Raw genomic sequence first — 14135 nt, 5'->3', positions numbered from 1 at the left:
AACAGCAGCCATTACCAGTATAATGACAGAGACCGGTTGAGGGAACACAAGAAACTTTTCTCTGATTAGAAAACATTTGATGTCAAAAAACTAGGACATTCTCACAATGAGACTTGCACTGCTGTTTTTAAGGCTGGGACCCTAGCATACCCTAGCATAGTAACTTCACGATGTTTACAAAAGCCAGAATTGGAGTGATTAGTTAATCCTACAACGGATTGCACCGCAATTTAAGGTTCTAAGTCCTTTTCTCAATTGTCTCGTACAAAGAGGTTAGGTGTGACAGAGCCAGGAGTAAAGCAAAGTCAATCATGCCGACTATGGTTCTTGCTTCACCTCACTGGTGTCCCCTGGCGGCCTCGGGGAAGCGCCCTCAAGAGGCTGCCTCCGTGCCCCATTTTACTCAGGTCTCCGGGCCGCCCCGCCGCAGGATCACTGGGCAGCAACCTGCGACTGCACAGCTCTCTTGCCCACACCATGTTCACTGACTTTATTAGGAGCAACACCACGGCCCACCTCCCTTGTAGAGGCCCGCCGGCAGCTATGAAAATAGCCTTTACTCGGAAACCAGGGCTTATTTCCCGGCTGCGAGAGGGTCATTTAAGACTCCGTCTCCTGGGTTGCTAGCAGCACTGCCTTAATGATGGGCAGAGCGCCACCCTGAGCAGGGGCCTCCCAGCTGTTAAGTTCCTCGCCGTGGTACATGGCGAAGTGCAGGTAGAGAGGATCCTTCTTTTCTTGCCATCGAGCCGCGCTGCCCGCCAACACCAGGGTCTCCGCTATCGGGAACACTGGCGCCCAGACGCATATCCACTGGCGCAGTAGCCTTTGCGCAGCTGGCCCACCAGAAACTGCGGGAGCCCGCGAGCTCTCACCTGGCCTTGGACTTCGCCTGCACTTCGCTGCCTTGCTTCCCGCGTCTAGATTTGCTCATCTCTCATTCAAAACATAAGCGAAGAAACAACATATTCCACAGTCGGTAGGAGACTACACCACGCCACATTAAGGCTGCATTTAGTGTTTTATGATTTGTCTGTAGAGGTGTTTTCCTATTGGAGGCTGTGACATCCCTGGCTCCGGTGTAGCACTGGAGAAGAACCGCCTCCTGACGCGTAGCCTTTCCCTCGAATTGGAAGTGGAAGTTGGCTAGTCCTAATTTACATAGAAGCCACTATGTAAGGAGGTGCTCCACTGCGTAAAGGATGGTTACTATTTCTAAATCTGTGGATTCAGTTAAGTGGAGATGATCTGTTCCCCTAGACAGGATCTAAAGACAGAGCCTGGCGTCTGTATTTTGATATACAAAAAAAAAGCAGAGTCACTACTGCACTGCACCGCACTTCGAAGCTATGACGCTGGGAGCCAGGACTGCTGCATTCACGCCTTTTCTCCCCAGCTCCAAGCCCAAGAGGAAGCAACCCCTAGAAATTTCGACAGTAAATCTGTCGATGGTAACCGGAACGCTGCATCTATACCACGTTTCTGCATTCACAACATGCATATACTTGCAGGGTAAATACATTACAGCTCTTTTTTTGAAATTGTGGGGGCCCTAAAAAGGGCCTTTTGGAGTCTGGACGAAAGCCGCGAACACACCTCAGCCTCCGAAGCCGTACAGGGTACGGCCCTGGCGCTTCAAAGCGTATACCACATCCATGGCCGTGACTGTCTTGCGCTTGGCGTGCTCAGTATAAGTCACTGAATCACGGATCACGTTCTCCAGAAAGACTTTGAGCACACCCCGAGTTTCCTCGTAGATGAGCCCGGAGATGCGCTTGACACCGCCGCGGCGAGCGAGACGCCGAATGGCAGGCTTCGTAATTCCCTGGATGTTGTCCCGCAAGACTTTACGGTGGCGCTTGGCACCTCCTTTCCCCAGGCCTTTTCCACCCTTGCCGCGACCCGACATTTTTAGCAGTAACTATTTACTTACGTACAAAACGCAAGGTCACTGCAAGAAAATGAGCCGCTAACCTGGATTTATAGTCCCTTGTAGCGGACCTGTTTGGAAACCTCAAAAAAGTGGGTGGAGCTCTCCGCCCCACCTCCGGAGACTTTTTTTTTTCCCTACAATTGATTGATTCGTTTCTATCTTGCACAGTTAGTTCAGTAAGCAATAGGCAGTAAGCAAAACCAGACTGATTTTTTGTGTCTTTCTCGGAAAAACTTTCTGATATTTTTTACCATAAATTTGAAGAAAGGCACAATAGGGTAACGTTTAGAAAAAATGAGCTAGTAGTAGAACTTTTATATTGGCTTTTCTCAACGCTTAAAAAATTATGTAGGCCAGATCCCCTGCTTTTTCTAATTGTATATTTTTTCAAAAGGAATTCTTAGTACCGTTCGCGGACTAACGTGAAAATCAAGGTATAGGAGCAAAGGACGCGTTACATCTTATTATATGTCAGAGCGATTACAGCCTCCCACTCTTAGGTCTTTGTTTTTAGTCATTGGTGGGGGAGAGGAAACGTTTTAATTGGTCTTTTTTTTTTTTTTTTTTCCTCTTTGTGGCCCTACGGGGAAATTTAATAAGAATTATTTCAGTAGGTCCAGCCTTACTCAGCTTATTCCTGCCTCGTCCCTTTCCTCTGGGCAATTTGCAGATTTTTCTGGCTTTTCTCCCTTTGAAGCTTGTATTTGCCTTTCAACCAAATAGCTCTATGATTTAACTGAATTTTTTTTTTTTATTTCAGTCCAATTCGAGATTGTCAACTTCCATTTAAAAATGTTAAGTTCTTTTAAAATAACAGATGCCACACTTGTGGTTTCGAATAGTGCCATACTGCAAATCCCAATCAGGAAGCTCTAACCAGTTTCTTGAAGAGAATTCCTGGGGTGGGGTGGCGGGGGGGGGGGGGGGGGGAGGGGGGACGGATCACTGCTCTTGGGAGTTTCTTTTTAAAATAATTTTATTGTGCTTTAAGTGCAAGTTTACAAATCAAATCAGTCTCTCACATATAAACTTATATACCCCTTACTCCATACTCCCACTTACTCTCCCCCTAATGAGTCAGCCTGCTTCCTCCTTCCAGTCTCTCCTTTCGTGCCAATTTTGCCAGTTTCTAACCCTCTCTACCCTCCTATCTCCCCTCCAGACAGGAGATGCCAACACAGTCTCAAGTGTCCACCTGATACAAGTAGCTCACTCTTCGTCAGCCTCTCTCTCCAACCCATTGTCCAGTCCCTTCCGTGTCTGATGAGTTGTCTTCGGGAATGGTTCCTGTCCTGGGCCAACAGAAGGTTTGAGACCATGATGCCGGGATTCCTCTAGTCTCAGTCAGACCATTAAGTCTGGTCTTTTTATGAGAATTTGGGGTCTGCATCCCACTGTTCTCTTGCTCCCTCAGGGGTTCTCTGTTGTGTTCCCTGTCAGGGCAGTCATCAGTTGTGGCCTGGCACCGTCTAGTTCTTCTGGTATCAGGATGATGTGAGCCTCTAGTTCACGTGGCTCTTTCTGTCTCTTGGGCTCATAGTTATCGTGTGACCTTGGTGTTCTTCATGCTCCTTTGATCCAGGTGGGTTGAGACCAATTGATGCATCTTAGATGGCCGCTTGTTAGCATTTAAGAATCTTGGGAGTTTTTATTGCACTAAAAAGCAGCAGTACTTAGAAGTTAATTCATAATTTTTCCCCAGGTACTTAATCTTCAAGAATATTTTAGTAAATTGGGCTCCCTGCTGCTAGTTTTGAAAGATGAGCCTTTCCAGCAGGAAAGCTTTGTGGAAAATGTTTACACATATAAATGCTTACAGTTTGCCCTTGTTTCAATCCTGCCCATCTCCATAAACCAAAAAGTACTTTTTTGTTAAAGATGAATTAAAAGAGCCCCAGGAACACTTTGTATGGCTGAAAAAAAAAATCTTGAATAGTCAAACTGTATTACATGATTTTAATCCTTGATTCAGAATGAAAAAAAAGTATCACATCTCGAAGAGATCAGGATTCTTGTAACAGTAAAACAGGCTGATTTATTTGTATTTACTTTTCTTCAAAGTTAACATCAGAATATTTTCAAGTTAGAAATCCTTCTTGCTTACACGAGTGAAAGGAAAAATCATTCCCAAAATAATAATAAACAACTCTCTGTTAAGAATTTTCCAGGATATAGGCAAAAATGTAAGTCAGCTCACAGAACTCATTCCAGGAATATCTTTTTAAAAACCGCAGGAGAGGTTTGTATGTTAATTTATCCAGTATAACTAAGTCATTGGATGTTTACTAATGTACTTAACCTTCAGAACAAGGCTTTAGGACGTGGAAAGGTTAAATAATTTATCCAGGTCAGCTGGTAAGTGGTAGAGTCAGGTTTTGAACCCAGGCAGTCTGGCTCCAGGATGACTGCCTTAACCATTACAACACACTGCTCTTCTGCTCCAAAGACATTTACTGAGTTTCTACCATGGGTTAATCATCGAGTGTCCTTAGGCACTAAGGACATACGCATAAAAATTGAAAATGTTATTTCAAAGAAATCAAATCTGTATTAAGATAGCGAAAAGGTAATTTTGTTTCACTTTTAATTTGAATACCCAGACCCACTGCCGTGGAGTGGATTCCGACTCATAGCGGACCCCATAGGACAGAGTAGAACTGCCCCATAGAGTTTCCAAGGAGGGCCTGGTGGAATGGAACTGCCGACTTTTTGGTTTGCAGCCGCAGCACTTAACCACTATGCCACCAAAGGCTTTCCTTAAATTTGAATGGATACTATAATTCAAACAAAATTATTCCAATAAGTAAATGTTTAACATTACATCACGTCAGCAGTATAATTGTATAATTGTGAAAAACCCCCCAAGAAACCAAACCCAGTGCCCTCGAGTCGATTCCCACTCATGGCGACCCTACAGGACAGAATAGAGCTGTCCCATAGAGTTTCCAAGAAGTGTCTGGCGGATTTGAGCTGCCAACCCTTTGGTTAGCAGCCATAGCACTTAACCACTATGCCACCAGGATTTCCAATTGTGAAAAACATTGAGGTAAAAGAAACGTTAGTAGAAAGTAATTTCTGGATAAAGAAATCAGTTTGCTATGAGTTTGCAATTTAAGTATATAAGGACAGTTGCTGCCGTTTTTTCCTTTAGTCTTTTCACGAGTTCTGAGCGCCACAAGGGCTATAAGGGAACAGGGGAAGGAGAACACCAAAGGCCTCTGGAAAGTTTTCAGTGACAGTATCTGCTGAGCCGCCCTGACCTACACAGGGCAAGCCCAACCCAAGACTTTTAGCCTCAGCGCCTGAGGTGTGCCTGAGGCCTCTCACTGGAATCCAAAGACTCTTTTCAGGCCCATACCTCAAAGAAAAAAGATGGTAAGTTTTGGCCAGGCGATTTTGTTCCTGCTGCTTGTGCAGAAAGCGTTCATGTCTAGTCTAGCATTGTAGTTTGGGAGACCTTAGAAGTGAAGATGGGCAGCCTGAGAGCTGCAGAACTTTGAGGGGAGGCCAGTGTCAGCCAGTCTAGTTAAGAAAGTTCAAAATGCCAGTTATTGACGAAACCTTTTTTGGAGGCCTGCTTCCCACGCTGTTTGGCTAACAGGGGCCGATTAGGTTTGGCAGGAACAAGGCTCTTATGTAAAGGAACAGGCAACCTAACCTGTATTAAAAAAAAAAAAAAAAAAAAAAATTTTTTTATTATTAGGCAGACTGAATTCGGTAGGGAGATTGTGATTTCGCTTGAGGAGAGTACTGCCTCCAAGAAGCGCGGTGTGGAGTTAGCTAACTACCTTGCTGTATGCTGACTTGAATGAGAAAATGCAACTAGGGAGCATAGCAACGTCTACCGCTCTGTGCGACCTCAACTGCTTGAGCACTTGTACTTATGGATGCAGTAGCTCTTCTTCGGGATTCTTCTATTTTCAACCATGCTTCCTTAGTTCTTTAGTCTTTTTTTCCTGGGAGCGAGCGTGGATGCTGAAACCTCAGTACCTATTAAAACCAACAGGCTTGCAGACACCCAGCATTTGGGTCCTGAACATTCATATGGGCGGCTATGTAAATAAGGACTAGAAGATTCCTCTTTCTATTGGACAGAGCTGGAGAAGGCGGCTAATTGGGAGCGGAGCCTGCCTGCCTGTCATTGGTCACCGGAGCCGAGTATTGGCGGCGCCCAATGGGAGCTGGCTGCCTAGTGGTAGCAAAAAAAAGTAAAGGAAGTTCCGGGGTGGCGCGCTGCATTCTCGTATCCGGAACGAGAGCGCTGTCTTTTCCTTCCTTCCTGGAGTTTTAGGTGCGAGGGGAGCATGTCCGGTCGCGGAAAGCAGGGCGGCAAAGTGCGGGCAAAGGCCAAGTCCCGGTCCTCCCGCGCGGGCCTGCAGTTCCCGGTGGGCCGAGTGCACAGGCTGCTGCGCAAAGGGAACTACGCGGAGCGAGTAGGCGCTGGGGCGCCCGTGTACCTGGCGGCGGTGTTGGAGTACCTGACGGCGGAGATCCTAGAGTTGGCCGGCAACGCCGCGCGTGACAACAAGAAAACCAGGATAATCCCTCGCCACCTACAGCTAGCCATTCGCAACGACGAGGAGCTAAACAAGCTGCTGGGGAAAGTTACCATCGCTCAGGGCGGCGTCCTGCCCAACATCCAGGCCGTGCTGCTGCCCAAGAAGACGGAGAGTCAGAAGACGAAGAGCAAGTGACCCCAGCGCTACCATGGGGGAGCAAAGGGGGCTGGCTTCCCCAGCAAAGGCTCTTTTCGCGTCCGCCCGCAGTGTCTTTGGATGTGCTGGGTGTTAAGAAGAGTTGGCGCGATCTAGTGGGGAGGTGGGAGGCGAGGACCCTGCCCGGGTCGGGGACCAATAAAGTCGGTGAAAATCATGTGGTCGAGAGAGCTGTGTAGTCGTGGGGCGGCCGGGAAACCTTTAGAGCAGGTAATGGTGGGTCGGCCTGATCCACCCACTGGCTGCTTTGGTTCGCAGGTGACCCTTGAGGCGTTATGGCTTGGTAAGGGAGACCAGAAGGGACCCACTGGCCTGGAGGTGGGCAGGGTAGGGCTCTCCTTGTTCATCTTAAGGCAAAAGAGAGGCAGAAATAGGTGTGCATTCGGGGAGTGGGGGCGGGGAATGGGGTGGGTGCATTATTATTATGCTCCCTGGCCAGAGCTTTCGCTGTCCTGTGTGTCTGTGGGTTGGTTGTTCAGGATCCATTTCTAGGAAGGGAACCAAGGGGCCGATCCGATCTCGGGGAAGAAGTTGTTTCTTCTGCCATTCTCACCCTCCATACTTTTCAAAAGGTGGAGTGATTTTTCTGCCTTCACAGGGTGGCTCTGATGACGTGGTATCAATTTAAGAAAATTTTCTTAGCCTGATAGCTGTGGCGTTTTCAGGTTTTGGATTTCAGATACTTACATTTGGTTCACGTTTCTTTAAAATGAAGAAAATATTCAGTAGTAGTATGTGTAATGCAGAAGCCTGAGTCATTCGGTTGGAAATTCGTTCCCCTGGTATTCATGTTGCATAACAGTGCAGCATCTGTAGTCCTGAGTTACATAGCCTGTGAGCTTTTAAAATGATGTTCGCAAGTTTCTAACTTCACTGTGGTCTTGTCTTCATCATATCAAATTTCTCTAGACATGTAATCGGTTTGATTTTGCTTTGTAAGAAAAAGAATCCCTTGCTTTAAGGGGTTAGTACTCAACACATAGCCTTCTTGAAATCCCGTATGTTCCACCCCTGCTTGAAGTAATGACCTCTTTCCAACAATGCCTCTATAAGAGTTCCATAGTTCACAGGCACGGCATTGGTTTAATATGTGAGGAGAACAGGAGGCCGAATGAGTTAACTACAGGGAAAAATGCATTTCAGATCAGGAATCCACATTTAGAAGTTAAGACACTAGCAATCCTATTCTGCCCCTGGTTGGTAGTTCATTTCACCTGCTCAGCAAGCTCCATCCTTGCCCACAGGGCCAGTAAAAAAAGAGCCCAGTTTAGATTTCATGTGTTTGGGTTCATTTTTCCTATGAGTTAGGGTTGAAGTCTCTTTGCAAAATATATATACATATATACTTATATATGTATATGTATGCTTTGGTTTTTTGTTTTTTATGTATGCTATATCTTCAGCCCTCAGCACTTACCTGCCTCAAGGTTCAATCAGCCTCTTACCATTTCTATTTTTGAGGATTGTTCTTTTCACCTGGTTAATTTCTTTGCAGTTGAAAATGCATACTTTCTACAAAATCAGTTCATCTTGTGATCTTTGATGAACAAACGGGTAATTCTTGTCATGTAACATTGTTCATTTACAAGGCCAGTATTTCTCTGAGTGTGAGACCGCATGGAAGAAGACGTAGGACTGATAAATGATGAATACTGAATTCTGATTTTCAGTAGATTTATGAATCCATAGTTTTATTTACATACGTAGGCACCCCTTCCTGTGGAGATAAGCCATTCAGCACGGCAGACTCTAACTTGGCCAGGATTTGTTTGATCTGTTTTTCCTGCGGGACCGGTCTTGCCTTTGTGTCTCGGAAAACGGGTCTGCTCAGTTTTCTCTACTTGGAATCACAGGGTTTGCCAGGCTCCACCATTAGTGATGACTGGCATACTATATGCAAACTCCTCACAAAGTAGTACTGAAAGTATAGGGCATCCCACCCCTTCTAATTGTTAAGAAGCTTCGACATGGTGCACAAGAGGTCCAGCTGGGTTCTCTGCTCCTTAATAGTTGTGAAATTACGGAAAAGTGATTCAACCTCTTTAAACTTGTTTCATATATATAATGGGTATAATAATAGAGTTTACCTCAGATGGTTTTAGGGAGGATTCAATGAGATGCTGTAAACGAGGGCACTAAGTTTCCCGTGTAGAAAAGTTCAGTTAGTAGTTGTTAGCTTCTGTAGGGGTTCTGGTGGCTCAGTTGTTAAATGTTTGGCTGCTAACAAAAGGTTGGCAGTTTGAATCCACCGGGAGCTTGTTGGAAACCCTGAGGGGCAGTTGTACTCTGTCCTATAGGGTCGCTATGAGTCGGAATCCACTCCATGGCAATGGGTCTGTAGAGTTGGCGTCAACAAATGCCAACTTTATGTATAACAGAAAAAAATGTTGCTCGGTCCTGTGCCATCGTCATGATTAAAACTGGATTTAGAGTGAGTAGCAGTAGTTATGGAAAGTGCTGAAATAGTAAGCATATGGCGTTCTAGGAGTCCTGTGACCTTTGTGATAATAAACCATAAAAATAAGTCTGGTGACTTTTTTTTACTAATTACAGGCAATTCACAATCTATAACAGAAAAGGGTAATAAATGGTTATAGCTTGTGAACTTGAATTTGCATTTTTCCTCCGAAGACACCTGGTTTGAAGTTAATGCCTTCTTAAGTGCACCCACTCAGATTAGAAATGGAACCTGTATGTTCCACAATTGATTGGATATATATTATGTGTTACACCTGTGACTAGTAACCAGCTGTCAAGAAACTCAAGTCTAATGTGGAATACAGACTCTGAAAGATGATTAAATGTAACAGGCTATGTGTAAGGAAAGATACTCAGGGTGTTATAGGAACCGGTATTAGGGGCACCTGTGTCACTCAGCCTGGTGGGGACACTGGTGGGGGGAGTGACACCTGAAATGGGTCTAGGAGTAAAAGCCTGACAGGATGGGTATTCTGGGTAGACAGGCAGCCTGTGCACAGGGCTTGGGATGGGGAGTGGGGGGATGGGGAGCCAGGTAGGGGAAAGTCAAAAACAATACCCACAGCTGGATGTGTGTCTGAATCTAGGGGGGAAGGTCAGGCCTAGAGATCAGGATTTGGGAGTCATGATTAAAAATAGCCAGATAAAATCATCCAGAAAGAATGTGTAGAATGAAAATAGCCACAGCTGAAGAGACTGAGGGTCTTCAAGATTTAAGCGATGGTGGAGGGAGAGGATTCCCAAGGACGATGAGAGAGGGAGAGGACTCAGGCTGAAGGACACTGAGAGAGTGTCAAGGAGTTTTGCGGTTACTTATTCATAAAACAAACACAGGAAATTTAGAATCTTTAAATCGTGAGAAATTTGATTTGACCCTGACCTTTTTTTTTTTTTTGTAAATCAGTTAATGTTTAGTTTCCCAAGAGACAGAAACAGAGAGGAACAATAATTAAATAAATACAAATGTGCATCTATAAATACATACATAAATAAAAGGAAGCAAGCTTCAGGCAAATATGAAATTATCACCGTAAGCCTTATTTTCTCTGCAAGGAGAAGAAAGAAAGTTCCAGGTGTAGAAAAACAGGTTTTAACCTTACATATACAAAAGAGGAATGACAGGTTTAGACAGTAACTTGGGTCCTTGATAAATTTATCAAGCCATTCAGTTGAAAAGCTAGCACTTAGTAATCCTTGAATTATGGAAACAAAGGAAGAATGAGTCCTATGTTAAAGAAAATCTGTCTTTTAGGCAGACAAGACAATCTGCATATGAGGGCTTCTTTGCTTCCTGTTTTAAAGTACTTCTTAAATGAACTATCTTGTTCACGTCAAAAGCCCCCCAAATGCCACTGCAATTCCAAATTGTTCCAGGTGAAATTGTGCTTATCAGAGAGGCAAGCGTACAGGTTAGTGTTATAATGAGACAATATGAAGGAAGTAGTGTTTGGCCTTGAAGAGTCTCGATTTTAGATTTTGAAGACTGGGAGAAATTAAATGGCCTGTAAAGATGGTGCTTCTGTAACTTCTAATCTTCAGAATTTGTCATCACTGATCATTGAGCGGAAACCCTGGCAGCATAGTGGTTAAGAGCTATGGCTGCTAACCAAGAGGTCAGCAGTTCAAATCCACCAGGCACTCCTTAGAAACCGTATGAGGCAGTTCTCTGTCCTACAGGGTGGCTATGAGTTGGAATGGACTCGATGGCAACGAGTTGGATCATTGAGCTTGAGTAAACCTTTTGGTTCCCGGTAGATGAAATTAAACATACTAGTTTTCAGGGACACAAAGACTGAAGGAGACGGTTTGGAAGTAGTGACTGGAAGCAAGGTTTGGCCTAAGTTGCTGGCTCAGGGAGACCCGAACTCCTTAACCCCCAGGGTCCAGTTTTTATCTGACCTATGTCCATCTACTCTCCCTATAGACTTTGCCTCTTATAGACAACACTCTGGCATTAGACAAGTTGACAGGCCATAGGAGCAGGGGATAGAGGCTAAAAGCAATTTTTAAAAGAACAGCACAAATCTGATCAGGTAACCAAAAAGATCCCAAGAGATCTTATTCCTGGAGAAACAAAATAAGCTCAACACTAAAGTGCTTCAACATATAGGAACTCAATTGAACAAGTTGAGTTTACTGCTTTTTGCAGCAAGGGAGAACACAGCATGGAGAAGTGTGGGGTGTCTCAGACAGTGTTAGAAATGACTTAGAGGATTTGGGTATGCATGTGTTGATTTTGGGACTTTACTGTGGATTACATGCTGTCAGGAAGTAGGGCAAGTTTATGACAACATCTTAATCTTAACTACAAGGCACAAGGAATGAAGTGACACTAAAGCTGTAATTGGTAAATACGTTAATGCGTATTAGCAAGGAGAGGAGGCTGTTGGGTCATTTTTGTGGTTTGGACAATGCTCAGGTTTTGTTTAGGCATGATTACAGAGTGACGTTTCTTTTTTATTTTGACCTTTCACATTCCGAGTGACCTCGTCTGCTGTTGGTGTTCTCTGTAATTTTTTTGTGGTCAGCAGAACACCATAGCATACTTCTGATTGTCAGGCGGACTCTTAGCAACACCGAGGCCTAGCTGGTAGTACTAGGCCAATTGCTAACTGCCACAGGCTGCTTTTCCCTTTCTCAGTAGCTAAAGAAATAATGCGACACTCAAAAGAAGAGTGGCTCAGCAGAAGACGCAGACAAAGAGTCTAAGACAAGTGTTGGCAGTGTTCAAACTCCATGCAGAAGAGGGAGTGACTGTCTTTACATATTTCAGTCCTAGATTTATTCACTTTAAACATCTGGATCCTCTAAGAGCTTGTTTTCATGTTCTTCAAGGAACTTTCTATCTTGAATTTATCTTCTTGTGTATGTCTTCATATAGAGTAAGAATGTTCTGATTTCTTTAGAATGGTATTCCATGTTTCTAATAATTATGTTTGAAGTTATAGTTAAGTTATTCTGATTTGAACTCAAATCAGGAAAAAAAAACTCATCCCAATAAAAATCTAGGCATTTACTCATAACAGAGTCTTGGTTTTTTCATCCATAAAAGCGAGATAATAGTATCTGTTTCCTAGTGTGAAGCACTTAGTAGTGTATAGTAAAAGCTCAATAGATTAATTCTATTGTTACGATTATTATCTTTGATTTCCTGCCTCATTTTTTCCCTTTTGTGCTCTCCTGTCTTTCTCATTCAGTGTTTATGGTACAGCAACAACCTGCCTCCTGAGCTTCATACTTCACCTACCTATTTTACATTTCCAAGAGATTATCTCACATTATCTCAACCTTCCTTCCCCTTTCCTGCCTCCAGTTACTGAGTCTGGCTGCCTAGGTTTGAATTTCTGCTCTCCTGTTAAAAAAAAAAAAAAATTTTTTTTGGAAACCCTGGTGGCGTAGTGGTTAAGTGCTATGGCTGCTAACCAAAAAGTCGGCAGTTTGTATCCACCAGGCGCTCCTTGGAAACTCTACGGGGCAGTTCTACTCTGTCCTATAGGGTCGCTGTGAGTCGGAATCGACTTGACGGCAGTGGGTTTAGTTTGGTGTGGTTTACTAATTACATAATCAGACGCAAGTTATTTAATCATTCTATGCCTCAGTTGACACATCTTCACATTTTGTTGTAAAGATTAAATAAATTAATACGTATAGAGCCCTTAGAAGAATACCTGGTACACAGTAAGCGTTCTATAAATGTTAGCTGCTGTTACCACCCTCTTCCTCTTCATTACTCTTAACTAAACCAGCTTCACACCTTTATTTCCTAAATCATGACACTACCATACAACTGAGGTCCTAAGCTAAAAAAAATGGCTACACTAAATTCTTACCTCTTTCTGCTTCATCCTCTATGTCCAGTTGATTATCCAGTCTTGGGCTTTCTACATCTGAAGTAGATCTTCCCCTCCTCTCTTCCATCCTCCTGTATTAAAGGGAGTGCTCTTTATCTCTTTCCTACAATGGTCTCCTAATGTGTCTTCTCACCTTTAGTCTTTCACCCTTTAGCCATTCTATCCCTGACATCATAGCCAGAGGTCTCATTCTGAAATGTGTTATTCCAACAAGCACTAAACATGATATTTAAGTGTTCTGAGAGTTTTATTAACTATTTTGTTATGTGTATTCGGTGACATCTCCCTTTTTCATGTGTTATTTATCTAGTAAGTGCTGTATCTGCCAGGATCCTGCCAGGAAACAGATGGCATGTTCAAATGGGATAATTAAGATAAGTTAATAAAGGGACTATTTATAGTGATGTGAGTAGGTCGTATGTAGGGAAACCACAAGGAAATGCTGGTACAATACCCCAGGAGCTTACCCAGTGACAGTTGGTGTAATGGAGTGAGGGGAAGGAGTGGTCACCAGATCTGGAAGGAGAACGTTCTGTGAAAGGGGTCCACATGACAGGAGCGGTCAAGGAAAGCTAACCCAAGGCAACCATGCAGGGAGGAGCCAGGGGAATAAAACCATGACCTCATTTTCTTCCCTTCCTACGATATCGTGTTTCTCATTGCCCAGCCCAAGTGGAAGCCAAAAGAGAAGAAAGCCCATAATGCAGTCTGTACAACTCAGACTCCTGGGGGCGTAGAGCAGTGTGGAAACTTGTAAAGAGAGGTTCTGGAGGGGCCTACTTCTTAATTATCCAAATATAGTATTAGTAGACACCCACTGCCATGGGGAAAGAATGTAACTGGACCTTTCATGGCATGACAAAGATTCAAACAAACAGACCGGTAGCCATTGAGTTGATTCTGACTCCTGGCAACCCCCAGTGTGTTTCAGAGTAGAACTGTGCTCCATAGGGTTTTCAATGGCTGATTGTTTTGGAAGTAGATTGCCAGACCTTACCTTCTGAGGTAACTCCGGGTGGACTTGAACCTTCGGCCTTTTGGTTACAGCTAAGTGTGTTAACCGTTTGCTCCACCTAAGGACTCCAAAGCCCTTGATATATAGAGTGTTCTAGCAAGAGTAAACAGGAAACATGGAATCTCACATTTCTTTGCTTCAGC

At 44.1% G+C, this 14135-nt stretch overlaps 2 protein-coding genes across 2 annotated transcripts; one reads left to right on the top strand and one right to left on the bottom strand.

Annotated features, from left to right (window-relative positions):
- Positions 1-1562: 1562 nt before the first annotated feature.
- LOC100676110 (histone H4) lies at positions 1563-1967 on the bottom strand. Its single transcript, XM_003405664.3, has one exon. The coding sequence runs from the start codon at positions 1907-1909 to the stop codon at positions 1598-1600; it is 312 nt and encodes a 103-aa protein (XP_003405712.1). The 5' UTR covers positions 1910-1967; the 3' UTR covers positions 1563-1597.
- Positions 1968-6162: 4195 nt separating this feature from the next.
- Positions 6163-6805, top strand: LOC100676393 (histone H2A.J). Its single transcript, XM_003405665.4, has one exon. It carries the CDS (start codon positions 6238-6240, stop codon positions 6625-6627), a length of 390 nt encoding a protein of 129 aa, XP_003405713.1. The 5' UTR covers positions 6163-6237; the 3' UTR covers positions 6628-6805.
- Positions 6806-14135: the final 7330 nt, after the last annotated feature.

The sequence above is a fragment of the Loxodonta africana genome, chromosome 4 (genome assembly GCF_030014295.1).
Source record: "Loxodonta africana isolate mLoxAfr1 chromosome 4, mLoxAfr1.hap2, whole genome shotgun sequence".
Classification (NCBI taxonomy): domain Eukaryota; kingdom Metazoa; phylum Chordata; class Mammalia; order Proboscidea; family Elephantidae; genus Loxodonta; species Loxodonta africana.
The sequence above is the reverse complement of the archived record's forward strand: the minus strand, read 5'-3'. Positions and strand labels throughout refer to the sequence as shown.